The 16,528-nt window shown below is 39.6% G+C and overlaps 1 protein-coding gene across 1 annotated transcript; it reads left to right on the top strand.

Annotated features, from left to right (window-relative positions):
* Window positions 1-447: 447 nt before the first annotated feature.
* Window positions 448-10,653, top strand: LOC115218628 (protein POLR1D). Its single transcript, XM_029788541.2, has 3 exons — window positions 448-740; window positions 2,222-2,296; window positions 10,259-10,653. The coding sequence occupies exons 1-3, from the start codon at window positions 718-720 to the stop codon at window positions 10,626-10,628; spliced, it is 468 nt and encodes a 155-aa protein (XP_029644401.1). The 5' UTR covers window positions 448-717; the 3' UTR covers window positions 10,629-10,653.
* Window positions 10,654-16,528: the final 5,875 nt, after the last annotated feature.

The raw sequence follows: 16,528 nt of genomic DNA, 5'->3' as shown, positions 1-16,528 counted from the left end.
ACCCCTTTTTGGGTCTGGAAAACGGGGTGAGGTGGAATCTTCGGAAATTTCACCCCCACCCCAATTTTCAAATATTTTTTGCTATTTCTTTCTTTAGCCATAATAAACTGATATGACACCGCAAATAATTGTTGCTGACAAAGAACCGCAGAAATTGTATTCACCTCAATAGACGTCATTGATTGGTTGAAATTGCCGAAATGCAAGAAATTAAACAACAAATAGCTTACAAACTACAGAATTTTCTCAAGAAAGCCAAGAGAAAAAGATGTTTTATGTAACACATTCTACCAGTATACGAAGTTTAAAAGTGTTTAGTTACAAAGAAATTATTTTAAAAATCTGCTCGTGAAAGTGAAAAGATCCGAATATTCTAGAATATTCTGCCAGGTTTCTTTAAAAAAGGAAAAACATATTAGATAATGTGGTTCTATATATATGTTTCCCTGCTTCTTTATGGTTGCGAAAATGTAGAAAAAGTAGCAGAGATGGTTGCAATATCTTTTGTTTGACCTGGGGTTAAACAACAAGAGTAAAGTATCTCTGATAGAAAGACAAACTTTACTTTTCCGTTGAAATCACTTCTCTTGCAAGAAGCATAACATACAAAGCTGAAATACCAAAGGAAAGGCTTTAAAATGATGAAAGCACTATAACAATCGGGGTTTCTTTTCGGAGGGGACGTATTTTCCTGCGTCACCGCCTGGCCGTAACATCATGGCGGAGGAGGATCTTGATGCGTAAGTGGACTTTATAAATATCCGTAATTAAACCGTTATCATTCGTTCGTAGTTTCCAGGACTAGTACCGACATGTCCTGGATCGAGATGTCAAAATTTGCGTCTGGGAAGAATTTAGAAAATTTTCCTCGGGTCCGGAATTTCAGTTCCCATCACTTGAAAAAAATTAGGCAGCGAGTACCTGTTAGACATTTCTTGTCTGAATATTTTACATTTTGGGGTTTCGTTGTTTTGGGTTGTCCTTCGTTATTAAAGCTTTCTTGGTTTATAGTAATATTGCGTGACTGTCTTCCTTTTGTAGTTTAATTATGGCTTAGACTTAAGAGTTTCGAACTTTTCGAGGTTTTACGGCGCAATATATTATATTTCCTCCATTTTCTTGTGTAACCATTCTACAGAAGTAAAGCAAACAAAAACCTCTTCATTTCATATCCAATGTGTTTAATTTCCACTTGTTGTTTTCCTAACATGATAATAAAAAGCAAAACCGTTTTTCATTCACCTTGACTATGTTACTGTGTTGCTTTAGAAGAACCCAGCTGACACGTTCTACCTTTTAAAAGCAAATCTATCGTGCTCTGCTTGAGCAGAAAACAGAATGTTTGGTTATTTTGTAGAGCTGGCTGCTCTTATGGGTTAGATTAATGCGTGTTAAACGTCTGATTCTTGTCATGGAGGTGATACTAACATCGTTGTTGCTTAACCCTAGTTCAGCCCTGGTCGAGTATACCTATGATCAACAGCTTTCCAATCTTTTTTGAGTATTCGGTACCTTGGAATACATTCTGTGGAATTCTTTTTTGTGATACAATAATGTAATTTAAAGAACATTTTGCTGTTGTATCTATCAGGTAGAGTGACTATCTAAAGTCATCCTCAGTCGCTGTTACCATTGATATCTCACAATAAGGCATTAAAAGATGCTCACGAGTGTGCTTGGCTGTTGAAGTGCCAATTTTACTTTACAATCACTCGCTGTATTGTCCAACAGTTAGCTTCCTTAACAACTTTTAATGACAGATACCAATATTTCCTGCTGCACAGTGTAATTGACGGAATGTCTACATCTTTTGACTAATTTCCATTTCTATTGATAATCATTGCCCATTTTCTTTTGTAAAATAATCTCTGCAAATTGTGCCCTTAATGAATTAAACGTCTTTTAGAGCTTTATATACGTTTATATTATATAGACCTTTATATAGGTTTTACATAGCTGACCTCATAGCCTTATGCTGAGGTGACTGTCCCCGTGTGTGAGGACCATGTCTGGGAGGTTTGTAAGGCTTGAATTTATACCAAATGATTAATAACCCAGCATTACAACAAACGTTCTTCAATCAATTCTATATATTTTGCAACCAATGTTATATCTTGAATCCCATTTCTTGTCGTTTTGGTTTTTAAATCTCTAATTTATTTAGCACCAAATCTCAGAATGCTCACACTGTATCTAACTTTTCGTATGTTTTAATTGTCAGGTTAGCTGTTGCTGAACTTCTCCAAGAAGCTAAAAGAGGTTCCGAGAGGGCTAAAGAAATGGGAGCAATAGGATGGTAAGTTTGGCTTCACCATTTTTTAAAACAAAAAACAAAGAACTGAGGTTGATAGGTCCAAACATTACATGACAAAAACTAGTGTTTGTGAACAGTTTGAAATATTCCAACACAGCAAGAAATGGCCTTGATTTGTATACAAGAATAATGAGATTTTTCGTGGTAGCAAAACACGGACACTGAGGGCAGCAAATATGCACAAAGGTTGCAAAGAAATTAGGTGAGCATGAACCCCTGTGTGTGTTATGTTAGCATATGTGAACAAAAAATGGCACAAGACAAATCAGTTGCAGTGTGCAAGAGAGAAGACTGCAATGGTATGGTCATGTGATGTGTATGAAGGATGCAAGTTGGGTGAAGAAGTGGCAAATGATTCAAAGAAAAATAGAAGAGAAAGACCATGGAAGAAATAGTGAAACTTGACTTTAGAATATTGCTGATGACATGTAAAAGACTCCCATTACACTCTGCTAAGTGCCCTTGAATATATATACATACATGTATATATACGTATGTATGTATTCTTTTATTCTTCTACTTGTTTCAGTCATCTGACTGTGGCCATGCTGGAGCACTACCTTTAGTCGAACAAATCGGCCCCAGAACCTATTCTTTGTAAGCCTAGTACTTATTCTATCGCTCTCTTTTGCTGAACCGCTAAGTTACGGGGACGTAAGCACACCAACATTGGTTGTCAAGCAATGGTGGGGGTACAAACACATACATGCGCGCACACACACACACATAAGATGGGCTTCTTTCAGTTTCTGTCTACCAAATCCACTCGCAAGGCTTTGGTCGGCCCGAGGCTATAGTAGAAGTCACTTGCCCAAGATGCCACGCAGTGGGACTGAACCCAGAACCATGTGGTTGGGAAGCAACCTTCTTACCACACAGCCACTCCTACACACACACACACGCACAAACATGCGACAGGGTTCTGCAGTTTCTGCCAATCAGATTTTCTCACAAGGCATTGGTCAGTCCAGCGCTATAGAAAGGGACCATTGCCCATGGTTCCGCATAGTGAGGACTGAACCAGGAACCCTGTAGTTGGGGAAACAAATTCTTTAAGCACAGAGCCATACTGGCTTCTGAATAAAATACAGTCGTACTCTTAATTCAAGAGAGAGTATAAGAAGAACACACAGCTCCGTAAATAATTACTCCGACTTCATTTATGCAAACCAAAAAAATGTAGAACAATGTGGTGGCGGGATGGGGCGGTGTCTTGGCTGGCCAGGTCAATTCAATTAACGTCATCGTGGCAGATTCAATTTTATAGGTTATCTCCCTTTAAATGAATAACTCGACGCTATCATTGATTTCTCTTAGGTTACCAAGGTTACTTTTTAATTTACTTATCGAACTCATGGCAGGTGTTTGGTGGTTTTCACAATAGGAGAAGAGGCAAGCTTCCTTATGGAGGATATGAGGAACGAAAAGGGGACGGATGGGTTGCCATGTTGCAACGCCTTAATGAAGGACTATTTCGTCTTTTTATTAATGAAGACACTGAGGGTGCGGAATAATTTCAAAATTTTTTCCGTTATATGGATGGCGAGGCTGGTTTTTGTTGGTTTCAGAACAGCTCATTTAGTTGATCTCACCATTCCATCGTTTTCGTTTATCTAGGACTACATTATCTCTTGTGTTCCTCCTTTTGTTTTAGACAATAAAGTATTACTTGAGAGAATTTAGCTGCTATATCTAACAGACTAGGTGGCCAGTAGAGGTTTCCTCATTTGCTTGCTTTACCTTATTTAACCTGGTGCTAGAAAACATTTCTGCCAGTTCACTGCACTGAGGAGAATATGGTAACTCCTTACAAGATGTAAGAAAACTTACATGTTCTTGGAGAAGAGAAATAGTTTTAGCAGTGGTTTCTTAAATTGGTGCCATATCTAAAGAATTTCTTTTTTTTTTTTTTTTTTACAAAATAATTATCAAAATTAAATGCAAGTGCAGTGAGTGCAGTGCAATAACTGGTTTATGGCACAAAAGAATCCTCTTAAACTTGCTAAAATAATAATTAGGCTATCTTATCTCTCTACTAATTATAGATTAATTTTGAGGATCTGATCAAAGACTTTGCAATTAAAAAACAAAAACTAAGAAAACTTTTCAAATATAAAATGGAAATATACAAAAATAAGCATTTTGTGCTACTTTAGTGTGCAGTCCATTGCAGTATCCTGTCTATGCTGTGAAATTACTTTTAGCATGCGGTCTACCTTTTCTTAACCTGAGTTCATTTTAACCATGACATTGCTGTTGAAGGATTTCTATAGACGTGTAATTTTTACAGAGGAAACAGTAGTTGCATTTTTACTAGAAAACCATCTTCTGGATACATCACAAGAAGCAAAGCCTTGTCATTGATGTGGTAGGCGTCAGGCAAGAAAAATGAAAATCTAACAGAAGTGGAGAATACTGGCCTAGATTTCACTATCCTCAAAATGGGTGTCAAACTTGGCGTTCGGAAAGGTTACCATTTTTTTTTTTTTATTACACAGGCATCAACAACAAGTTGCACTGCAATTTGAGTTTGTGCAAGATCTTAGTGTTCTGGTGTTCTTTGTTGTAATGGAGATACCCATGAATAAAGCAGTGACTCTAACCAGAAAGTCTTCCAGTATGGTAAATGCCTGGTCTATGTGCAGAGAGGTGTGTGGAACCATCGCTTCTCATCGTCAACAGGGTAAGATGGCTAGAACAGACAACAACTCTATTGTAATTAATGAGGCAAGATTTGCTGGTCAACGGAAATATAATTGTGGGATGATGCTGAATGGTGACGATGCTCCTCTTCTTGAAGAAAATTACTTAGATGTACAAAACAACAGGAACCATGGACATAGAATTGATGGTCCTTGGGTCTCTAACTGTGGAAGGAACCTGTGGAAGAAGTAGACCCAGGAAGATGTGATGAGGTAGTGAAGCATGACCTTCAAACGTTGGGCCTCACAGAGGCAATGACATGAGACCGAGACCTTTGGAGATATGCTGTGATTGAGAAGACCTGGCAACTAAAGTTGCCAGTCTTACATGTTCGGCCCATTTAATAGTACCCTTGATGCGTCAGGCGATATGATATGCTTAAGACCTGTTGAGTCAAGTAAAACCAAAATCGTAGCTGTGACCAGTGCCCGCTGACTGGCTCTCGTGCCAGTGGCACATAAAAAGCACTATCCAAACGTGGCCAATGCCAGTGTCGCCTGACTGGCTCCTGTGCCAGTGGCACGTAAAAAGCACCCACTACACTCTTGGAGTGGTTGGCGTTAGGAAGGGCGTCCAGCTGTAGAAACATTGCCAGATCAGACTGGAGCCTGGAACAGCCTTCTGGCTTGCCAGACTTCAGTCAAACCGTCCAACCCATGCCAGCATGGAAAGCAGACGTTAATCGATGATGATGATGGTGATTAATGCAAAATCAACATTTGATGGGATTTGATGTTGGACCATAACTACTGCAAGGCATTTTGTCCGTTACTCAGCTGATTCTCTCAATACATCCACCATGAGTAAGCACTAATATTTAATAATTCCAACTGAGCGTTAATTATTAGTTTCACCCATTTATTTCTCTCCCCTTCACCCTAAAAAAAGACTAGAATAAGGGCACACCCTTTTCCTTTATCTTAAAGACGAAAAAAATTTTTATAAATCTAAGGGAGATAATTCTTCCACTTGTTTAAGTTTTTATGAGCGCAAATCTAACGTCTCAGAGTTTGGAAGTTTGACCCAGTTTTGTAAAGACCCAAACTACCAAAACTCAGTAAAATCGTGATTATAGCTGCAATATTATATATTTTGTGTCGCATATTTATATTATTTTCGAAAATACTTTTTCTCGAAATTGTCAATTTTTTGAAAAATGACAATGCTTTCTTTAAATCCCTAAGGTATTTCACTTGTTTTCCTATACATAACCTTTAAAGAAGATATTTTGCTCTTTATCTTTGCGTCAGTTGGATATGTGGATATATTCTTGTGTGGAGGATGTCTTTGTTGGAACAATTCCCATGCCCTGCGTGGTGTAATATTAGGATCTTCCTGAAATATTTCCAGCGCTGTTGACTTGAATGGTTCATGGGTTCCACGGCTGGCATCATACAATGTTGATTGTCCCTTTCTTTTCTTTGCTATCAAGGATGAAATAACAGTTCGAATTTCTGTTTCCGATTTGACTGGGCCTGATGAAGCCTTCTGGCTAAACGATGATGATGATGATGATGATGGTAAATCCAAACGCCCAGGATGTTTACGTTTAAGTTCCCCTAACATTTTACCTGGACCTCGTTTCATAGCTTCGTTTTCATTACCCAAATTAAACATATTGATAATCTCTTGTTTAAATGGATCCACATACTTTCGACCATACTTATTACCGTGCTTTCTTGTTCTTGCCCATCCGGTTTCAAATCCACAACACTCATTATTATGCTGGATCGCTTCATGAATGGGATATAAACTGAAGCGGAATTTCTTGTCAAATCAAACTGTACTTCCATATGATCACTTATGTTTTGTAATTTTCCAATTATCACCAAGTTTTCCTGTTCAAACTGTTCAACAGCAGGCCTATTAATACCAACCAATTCTGCCACTGTATTACTTACACTGCCATTAGCATTTCAAGCATCAACTAATTCAACTGGAGTTAAAACCTCTGAACCCATATTACAATGCCTCATAGCTGTGGCAAAATAAGCGTCGATACTGCCTTTACTATCTTGTACACCAGTGTGTACAAAAGTACAAAGTTTAAGGTTGTATCTATCTGCAATATTTTCTGCTAATTTGCCTTCATCAATGACACCTTCTCCTTCGTTTTTAACAACCTCTTTTATAAGGCCTCCAGCATCATCCAGACTAATGATAGAGCATACTTTTTGCAATATGGTACTGGTTAGTGTCACTAGTTGCTGTTTAGCTGCTTCGTCAAAGTCTTCCATTTGAGTACTTTCACATTTAGCTTTTCCCGGTAATGATGATACCGATTTAAAACCAAATGCTTCATACAATGCCCCTACTGTTGAAGCAATTCATGATGGATCGCCAACTTCTGGTTCAGAATCCTCTTGTTCCGTATACACACTACGTTTTCTTGTATTCATATTTGTTTTACGTCAAAAAGCACCTACGTTATTTTATGGCCCAGAGTAAATAATAATTCACTCAACCATTACGATGTCTTACCAACCAATTTATTGGATACATTTATCTTTTTACTTGTTTTGTTCATTAGACTGTGGCCATGCTGGGGCACTGCCTTGAAACATTTAGTCAAATGAATCAACCCCAGGACTTACTTTTTAAAATCTGGTACTTATTCCATCAACCCCTTTTGCTGAACTGCTAAGTTATAGGAACACAAGAAGCAAACCAACACCAGTTGTCAAACAGTGTTGAGAGACAAACACACACACACACACACACATACAAGGGGGTGCTGAAAAGTTCCTGGCTTTAAGGGTATCGTGAAAGGCCTGGTTGGAGGCCAAACCTTCCAAGTTCTTTTACAGGGCTTAGAAAAACTGAAGTTTGTAAATGTGAGAGGGGAATATGTTGAATAGAATCCTAATTCACGGATCCTCCTCTACTTCTTTTTCCCAAAGCCAGGAACTTTCCAGCACCACCACCTCCCACCCATACATAGCATGTTCCGAAAGTAGAAAATTGGCTGGAGGAAGTTCAGTGAACTTTCACTTCTATTGATAACAAAAGGCCTCTTTCTCAGAATGAAAGGCAGGTTGTATGATGTCTGTGTACAAATGGCAATGCTACATGGCTGTGAAACTTGGGCTGTAAATGCAGAGGCCATGCGAAGAAGACTTCAGAGAAATGTATATAAAAGTTGCTTACGAGAGGCATCAGATGTGGTGTGCAGGAGCGAAGACTGATCTGGAATGGTTATATGATGCAAATGGATGTGGGCAGCTGTATAAAGAAATGCTGATGACTAAATGTTGAAGGAACATGTGGCAGAGGTAGATTGAAGAGGATGTGGGACAAAATGGTGAAGACTGACCTCAGAGGAGATTACGGGGAACTGAGAAGAATGGTATTATACTGTGCTTGAGAAGACTTTCCCATCTCAGCAGGATTGAGGCTTTATCAAGCCTCCCCCTGCTACTCATCTTCTGACACCCACTCTTCCATCAATCTTTTATGTTACCCTATTTTCTTCACTTTCCCCGACATTGAACTGATATCCTCTGTGTCCAATTCATTCCGTATCTCTAATCACCTCTCTCATATTCATGTTGTACCTGGACCTCACATCTCTTCTCTTTCTCATTTTCCAGGTGGGCAAGCCATGCATTCACCTCTTCAGCAAGACAACAACACCTCCTCTCTCTCTATCATACTTTCTTATTCTTCTCAGTTAGGAAGTCTTATTTTGCAGGTACTTGGCAAGCTCAGCAGTGCTGGTACCATGTAAAAAGCACCCAGTACACTCTGTGTGGCCCCTTTTGTCAGTTTTTCTGGGCATTTAGTCTTGATAGACTTTTCCAACTGCCTCAGCAGTGGCAGATTGATGTGGCCCTTTTGAAGATAGTCAATAAACACAAAGCCTCCTGCATCCCAAAAAGCTGAGGCCATCACCTTCACTACAGATCAAACAACTTTGATCTTCTTTAGAGCGGGTGAGGAGTGTTGCTACTGCATGGATTGTCTCTTTGCCTCTGGCTCAAAGTAATGAAACCAACACTCGTCCTAGGTTAGAAAACTTTGAGGCCAGCTGGATCTGCCTCAAACGATGTCAGATTTCCCATGATGTGATCAGCCTGGTACTCTTTTAATCAGGTTTTAGAAGACATGGCACCCACCAAGCATAAACCTTCGTCATGCTAAGTTCATTGTGCAGAATATTCTCAACTCTCCCATGGGATATGCTAATAGCATTCGTTATTTGATTTATAGTTAATTGCCTGTCATCTATCAGCATGTGGTGTAGCAATTTCAGGACGTTCAGACCTCGGGTCATCTTCAAAGCTCTCTCTTCCTTCTCCTAAATTCAGCTGCCCATTTTTGCACAGTTGATAAAGTTGGAGCATCATCCCCTACTGCAGCAACCGTGTTAGCATGAATGTTCTTGAGGGCTAAACCCCTTTTCTGCAGGTATTTGATAACACCATGATAACCAAATTTTGTCTGTTTTCAACAGAGGTTGCTACTTACTTTTGAAGTCTTCGTTGAACAGTCAGATATTATTTTCCCTAAAAGAAACAATTCAGTTATTAAGAAGAAGAGTTGAAATTAACGCATCCAAGATTTCACAGCTCTAGCATCACTTCTTCACAGTCAAACTAGGAACATTTTAGCCCACCCTTATGTATAACCCTTTATTTTTGTCTATTATATATATATATATATATATATATATATATATATATATATATTATATATATATATATATATATATACACATAGTGGCTGTGTGGTAAGTAGCTTGCTTACTAACCACATAGTTCTGGGTTCAGTCCCACTGCGTGGCATCTTGGACAAGTGTCTTCTGCTATAGCCTCGGGCTGACCAATGCCTTGTGAATGGATTTGGTAGACGGAAACTGAAAGAAGCCTGTCGTATATATGTATATATATATATATGTATGTGTGTGTATATGTTTGTGTGTCTGTGTTTGTCCCCCTAGCATTGCTTGACAACCGATGCTGGTGTGTTTACGTCCCTGTCACTTAGCGGTTCGGCAAAAAGAGACCGATAGAATAAGTACTGGGCTTACAAAGAATAAGTCCCGGGGTTGATTTGCTCGACTAAAGGCGGTGCTCCGGCATGGCTGCAGTCAAATGACTGAAACAAGTAAAAGAGTAAAAGAGTATATATATATAGATAGATATGTAAGCTACATAAATATTTCACTTCCATACAAATTAGTTTGCAGCCTAAAATATTTTACTCTCATCACACAAAACTATATTCACCCTTTACTTTCAGGCGCAAATGCCCAATTCCGCAGGCAAATAAGGTCTTCCTCAATAACACTCTGCTCAGCATCGTCAGCGATTCCAAACGGCGCCAAAGACAAAGAGAAGCAGTCATCAAAAGTAATATCCTCCCAAGCAATAAGAATCGCCACACATCAAACTCGAGCCATCATCGTAGCAGACATCGTTCGCCTGCCTCCTCATCTCGGAAATCTGAACATTTACCAAGAGACTCCAGAAAGTCTCCCTCTTCTTCTCCTGAATCTAATGCCAGGAATGGTTCTGTAGACACAACACAATCTCACAGGAAAAGACATTCTTCTCAGAAATCAAAACACGAAGTAAAACATAAAAAACAGAAAATACACAAGAAAAAATAAATTTGTTTGATTTTTTTCACATTTCTTTCATTTTTTTTTTTTATTTTTACTTTTTGCAATTTGGAAGAATTTTTGGGAGCAACAAAATGGTGATTAAGAAATTCTATGGTTCTTTTCTGATTTTCTAATACAAACAAAAGACCGGAAATTTTCTGGTTTTAGTCATTTAAATCCTCATTAGTACAAGACAAGTGTTTTATTTCATTGACCCTGGCTGGACAAAGGGCAGGGTTGGTTTCAGTAAGGGTGTAGAGGGCCAGAACAAACACTGCAAGACATTTTGTACAGAACTGTAAGGATTCTGCTAATCTGCTTCTCATTTGATTAATAATTCTTTCTAAACTTGACACCAGGGCCACCAATTTTGAGGGGTGGGGAAGTTGATTACCTCAACACAAGCACTCAGCTGATACTTATTTTGTTGACCCCAACAGGATGGGGGAAGGCAAAGTTAGCCTTGCCAGAATTTGAACTTGGAATGTAAGAAGCTGGAAGAAATGGTGTTGATCATTTGTCCGATGTTCTAAGGATTCTGCCAGCTTGCCACCTTGTTAGTCTTTTACTTGTTTCAGTCATTTGACTGCAGCCATGCTGGAGCATCGCCTTTAGTCAAGCAAATCAACCCCAGGACTTATTCTTTGTATGCCTAGTACTTATTCTATCGGTTCTCTTTTGCCGAACCGCTAAGTTACGGGGAACGTAAACACACCAGCATCAGTTGTCAAGCAATGTTGTGGGGACAAACACATACACACACATACATATATACATATACATATATACGATGGGCTTCTTTCAGTTTCCATCTACCAAATCCACTCACAAGGCTTTGGTGGCCTGAGGCTATAGTAGAAAACACTTGCCCAAGGTGCCACATAGTGGGAATGAACCCGCAACCATGTGATTGGTAAGCAAGCTACTTACCACAGTCACACCTGCACCTACTGTTTCGGATTTTGACACGAAAATCCAGCAGTTTTAGGGAGCGGGCTTAGTCAATACCATTGACTCCAGTACTGGTACTTTATTTAATTGACCCCAAAAGGATAAAAGGGGATTCTTGGTGGACTGTCACTTAACTGGTGGTGTATACTGCGCATTATTGAGAATCAATAGTTTTTGAAGTTGTTGCTTAGTTTACATGTTCTATTGTTCATTGTCTTTACATTTGATGTTCTACGCTTGCTTGGGTTGGAGGAGTCTTAATGAGACAGCAGCTTCCAATGGCTGGATGTCCTTGTCAATTTCTGCTTTTTAAGTAAGATGCTTTCGTTTTACTTGAAACTGTGGGACATCTTGTTTACGGGAAATGTAAACAAACATCTGTTGTTGTTCAAATGGTGGCTATGAAGACATATGCAAAAATCAACATCTGCATGCATAAGCACACACACAGACACATGCACACACATCCATGCATACACACACGCATGCACTTGCAGTATCCTTCTATACAGTTTCTTTCAAACAAATTTCACTCGTAAAGCATTGGTCAGCCTTAAGCTATAAACAGAAGAAACTTGCCCAAGGTGCCATACAATGGAATTGAACCAGAAATCCTGTAATTTTGAAGCAAACTTTGTAGCTGCTCAGCCATGTCTAAACTTGTCTATCTTTTCATGGTAGACTGGGCTGAATTGAAGTGATGGTGTTTTAGAAGGGTTCTGGTGGCAGTAAACGGGCCAGGGTTAAGACTGTCATTTGAACCCACAAAATTTAATCTTTATGTTACCCTCCCCCCTTTATACAGGCATGGCTGTGTGGTTAAGAACCTTGCTTCCCAGCCACGTGCTTTCAGGTTCAGTCCCGCTGTGTGGAACTTTGGGCAAGTGTCTTCTACAAAGCCTTCAGATTGAATTTGGTTGGCAGAAGTTTCTGTCATGTGTGTAAGTGCTTGGGGGCCCTCCTCCTCCTAATAGAGAGGAGGGAAAATAGATATACCCATCATCATCATTTAACATCCATTTTCCAATTTTCCATGCTGGTATGGGTTGGATGGTTTGACAGGAGATGACCAGCTGAAAGGCTGCCTGGGCTCCATGTTTGTTTTGGTGTTTTTTCAGTGGATGGATGCTCTTCCTACAGAGTACACTGGGTGCATTTACAATGCACTGCTACAGGTACTATACATATATATATATATATATACATATATATATCATCATCATCATTTAACATCCGTTGTCCATACTGGCATGGGTTGGACGGTTTGACCAGAGCTGGTAAGCTGGAGGACTTCCTAATGCCAACCACTCTGAGAGTGTAATGAGTGCTCTTACGTGCCACCGACACGGGTGCCATTTGTGTGACACCAGTATCTGCCACAACTGCGATTTTGCTTGGTTTGATGGGTCTTCTTCTCAAGCATAACATAATGCCAAAGGTCTCGGTCATTGCCTCGATAAGGTCCAACACTCAAAAGGAACTCAGTCACTTTGCCTCTGTGAGGCCCTACGCTCGAACGGTGCTCTTTATGTGCTTCCGGCACAGGTACCAGTTACGTGACACCAGCATTGGCCATGACTACAATTTCACTTGGCTTGACAGATCTCAAACACAGCACATCGCCAAAGATCTCGGTCATGAGTCATTGCCTCTGTGAGGCTCAAAGTTCAAAGATCATGCTTCACCACTTTGTCCCATATCTTCCTGGGTCTACCTATACCACAAGTTCCTTCCACATTTAGCAATTGGCACTTCTTTACATAGCTCTCCTCATCCATACACATCACATGACCATTACCAGTCATCTCTCTTGCACACCACATCTGATGCTTCTTATGCTTAACTTTTCTCTCAAGATGCTTACACTCTGTCGACCATGCACACTGACATTGCACATCCAGCAAAGCATACTGGCTTAATTTCGTTCAAGCCTACACATGTCCTCAGCTGTCACAGCCCTTGTTTCACGTCCATGTAGCATAACTGTTCATACACAGGTATCATACAATCTACCTTTCACTCTGAGAGAGAAGCCCTTTGTTACCAGCAGGGGTGGGAGCTCTTGTCAAGCCTAATCTTATATTCACAGCTACGCTCTCAGAGCATCCACCTCCACTGCTAAGATAACGGAAGCGCTATCTACTACCTCTAGTTTACCCTCTTGGCAGTTGATGGAGTCTATTTTCTGTACATTTTCAGCGTTTATTGTGCTTGTGCATCTTCCACATACAAAAGCTATTTTCCTTGTTAACCTTCCTCTGATATTGCTGCACCTTTTATGTGTCCAAAGCTTACATCAGGTGCATCTTATGGAGTTTCTACCTATGCCTTTTCTACAGATCAAGTAGGGCCATCTATCTGAAGGGATTTGTGATTTGTCTGCCTTCCAACTTATTAAGACTTTGGTTTTTGCTTGGTTAACTCTAAGGCCCTTCAATTCTATACCATCCTTCCATACCTGGATCTTCTTCTCTAGTCCTGGTAGTGATTCAGCAATAAGAGCAAGGTCATCAGTATAGAGGCACTTCCAAGGGGCAGTCTGTCTTAAATTCCTCTGTTGAACAAGACTATGATGAACAAGAGGGGGCTGAGCATCGATTCTTGCTGAACCCCTACTTGTACCCTGAATTCTTTGCTGTACTCATTGCCACCCCTCACCTTACTGGTAGCATCCCTGTACATAGCTTGTACAGCTCTCACCCACCACTTGCCTATCCCTAGTTTCTGCATTGACTGCCAGATAAGGGATCAAAGGGACCCTGTCAAAGTCTTTCTCCTAATCAACAAAGGGCAAGTATCGTGGTTTATCTTTGGCTATGTATTCCTCCTGCACCTGCCTTACCAGAAATATAGCATCAGTGGTGCTTCTCCCTGGCACAAAACCAAACTGCATCTCATCTGGGCTAACTCTCTCCCTATAATTAGTTGGACTGTAACCTTTTGTAACTTTCATCACCTGATCCAACAATTTGTTACCTCTGTAATTATTTTTATCTAAGGTATCACTTTTATCTTTGTAGCAGTTGACACCAGTCAACAGGTATGACTCCTTCGTGAACCACCTGATTTACAATACAGGTGACTTGACCATAACCCACACTGCCGGATATTTTCAGCATCTCAGCAGTGATTCCTGATGGGCTGGGGACTTCCTCTGTCTTCATATCCTTAATCAATTTATCTACCAAGGAACTGTCAATTTGGTCCCTCAGTTGGGTCAACATTTGGCAGACTCTCCTCCTCCCCATTCATTCTCCACATTCAGCAGTCTTTCATAATGGCATCTCCAAGCCTCTTTCTTTGAAGAATCATTAAATGCAAGTGCACCATCATCCATCTGGACACATATCTTGCCTATGACATCATGATTTTCTCTCACACTCTGACTTGCAATCTGAAACACTTCAGTTCTTTGGTCCTCACATTACTGAACATGGGCAAACTTATTCTTTTCTGCTTCCCTTTTCGGCTAGATATACTTGTCTCCTAGTTTCCCTTCTGGCTATCTGATAGAGTTCCCTGCTACCCCCACTCTTCTACGCCTGTTTCTTTGCTCTAATGCACCTGTCTACTGCATCATTCTACCACGACGTTACCCTAGGTCTGGATGGGACTTTGCACCAGCTGTAGATTTGGTCTGTGGCACTCAGCAAGCTATCCCTCAGGAATTCCCAGTTGCCCTCTATGTCACAAGTCTGTAGTTCCTCCTCCCTCTCATCAAATTTCTCAATTAGGATGTCCCTAAATCCCTGACCATTATAAATATTTAGGGGTGAAAAAAGTATTCGTACAGAACATAAATAACTGATAATTCTGATTTAATACTTCGTAGCATAACCATTATTCAGTTCCACTTCAACCAATCTCTTCTTGTAGTTCTTAATCAATGACTCGCATGTTTCTTTAGGAACTTTTTCCCATTCTTCTTGACAAATTTTCTTCAAATCTGCAATGCATGTTGGGGCTCTTGAATGAATTTTAATTTTCAAATAACGCCACAAATTTTCAATGGGGTTTAAGTCAGGTGACTGGCTTGGCCATTGTAATAATTTTATGTTGTGATCGACAATCCATTTTTTGGTAGACTTCGCCATGTGCTTAGGGTCGTTACCCTGTTGTAAAACTCACCCTTCACAAAGCTGGAGCTTTTCTACAAAGTCCCATAAATTATTGTTCAAAATATTTTGGTACATCTCTGCATTCATTCTACCATCTATCACATGTAAATTGCCAGTACCATTTGCAGAGAAACACCCCCACACCATGATGTTGCCACCTCCAAACTTTACGGTAGGAATTGTGTTTTTCCTCCAAACATGGTTAAGCGAATTTCGTCCAAACAATTCAATTTTCGACTCGTCTGTCCATAGAACATTTTCCCAGAATGTATCAGATTTATCTTTATGTTCATAAACAAATTTTAAATGGCATCTCTATGCCTTTAATCAACAGCGGAGTTTTTCTAGGAGAGTGTGACTTCAGTTCATTCCTATGAAGTTCATTGCTGATTGTTCGTAGTGTAACACTAGTCTCTGAAGCTAACAAATCTTGCAACTCCTTTCTGGTGGTCATTGCATTTTTTTTTCGATTCTTCACTTCATTTTTCTTAAAGATCTAGGAGAAATCTTGCATGGTGCACCGGATCTTATTCTGTTTACAACAGTTCCCGATTCTTTATATCTTTGAATAAATGAAGATATGGTAGAAAATGGAATACAAAGGGTCTCTGATATTTTCCTGTAACTTTTACCTGCTTTCCACTGTTCAATAATTAAAATTTTCACTGAATTTGTGAGTTCTTTACTTTTCGCAATTATTACAATACTATTTATCTTGTCTCAATGCTGAATGAAGAAGCTAATGTTTTGACACTTAAAAATGACAACTGATAAGATTATTGGAACAAATGAGAAAGTTCTAGTAAAAAAAAAAAAAAGAAGTATTTAACAGTATTT

The sequence above is a fragment of the Octopus sinensis genome, linkage group LG13, assembly GCF_006345805.1.
Source record: "Octopus sinensis linkage group LG13, ASM634580v1, whole genome shotgun sequence".
NCBI classification, from domain to species: domain Eukaryota; kingdom Metazoa; phylum Mollusca; class Cephalopoda; order Octopoda; family Octopodidae; genus Octopus; species Octopus sinensis.
The sequence above is the reverse complement of the archived record's forward strand: the minus strand, read 5'-3'. Positions and strand labels throughout refer to the sequence as shown.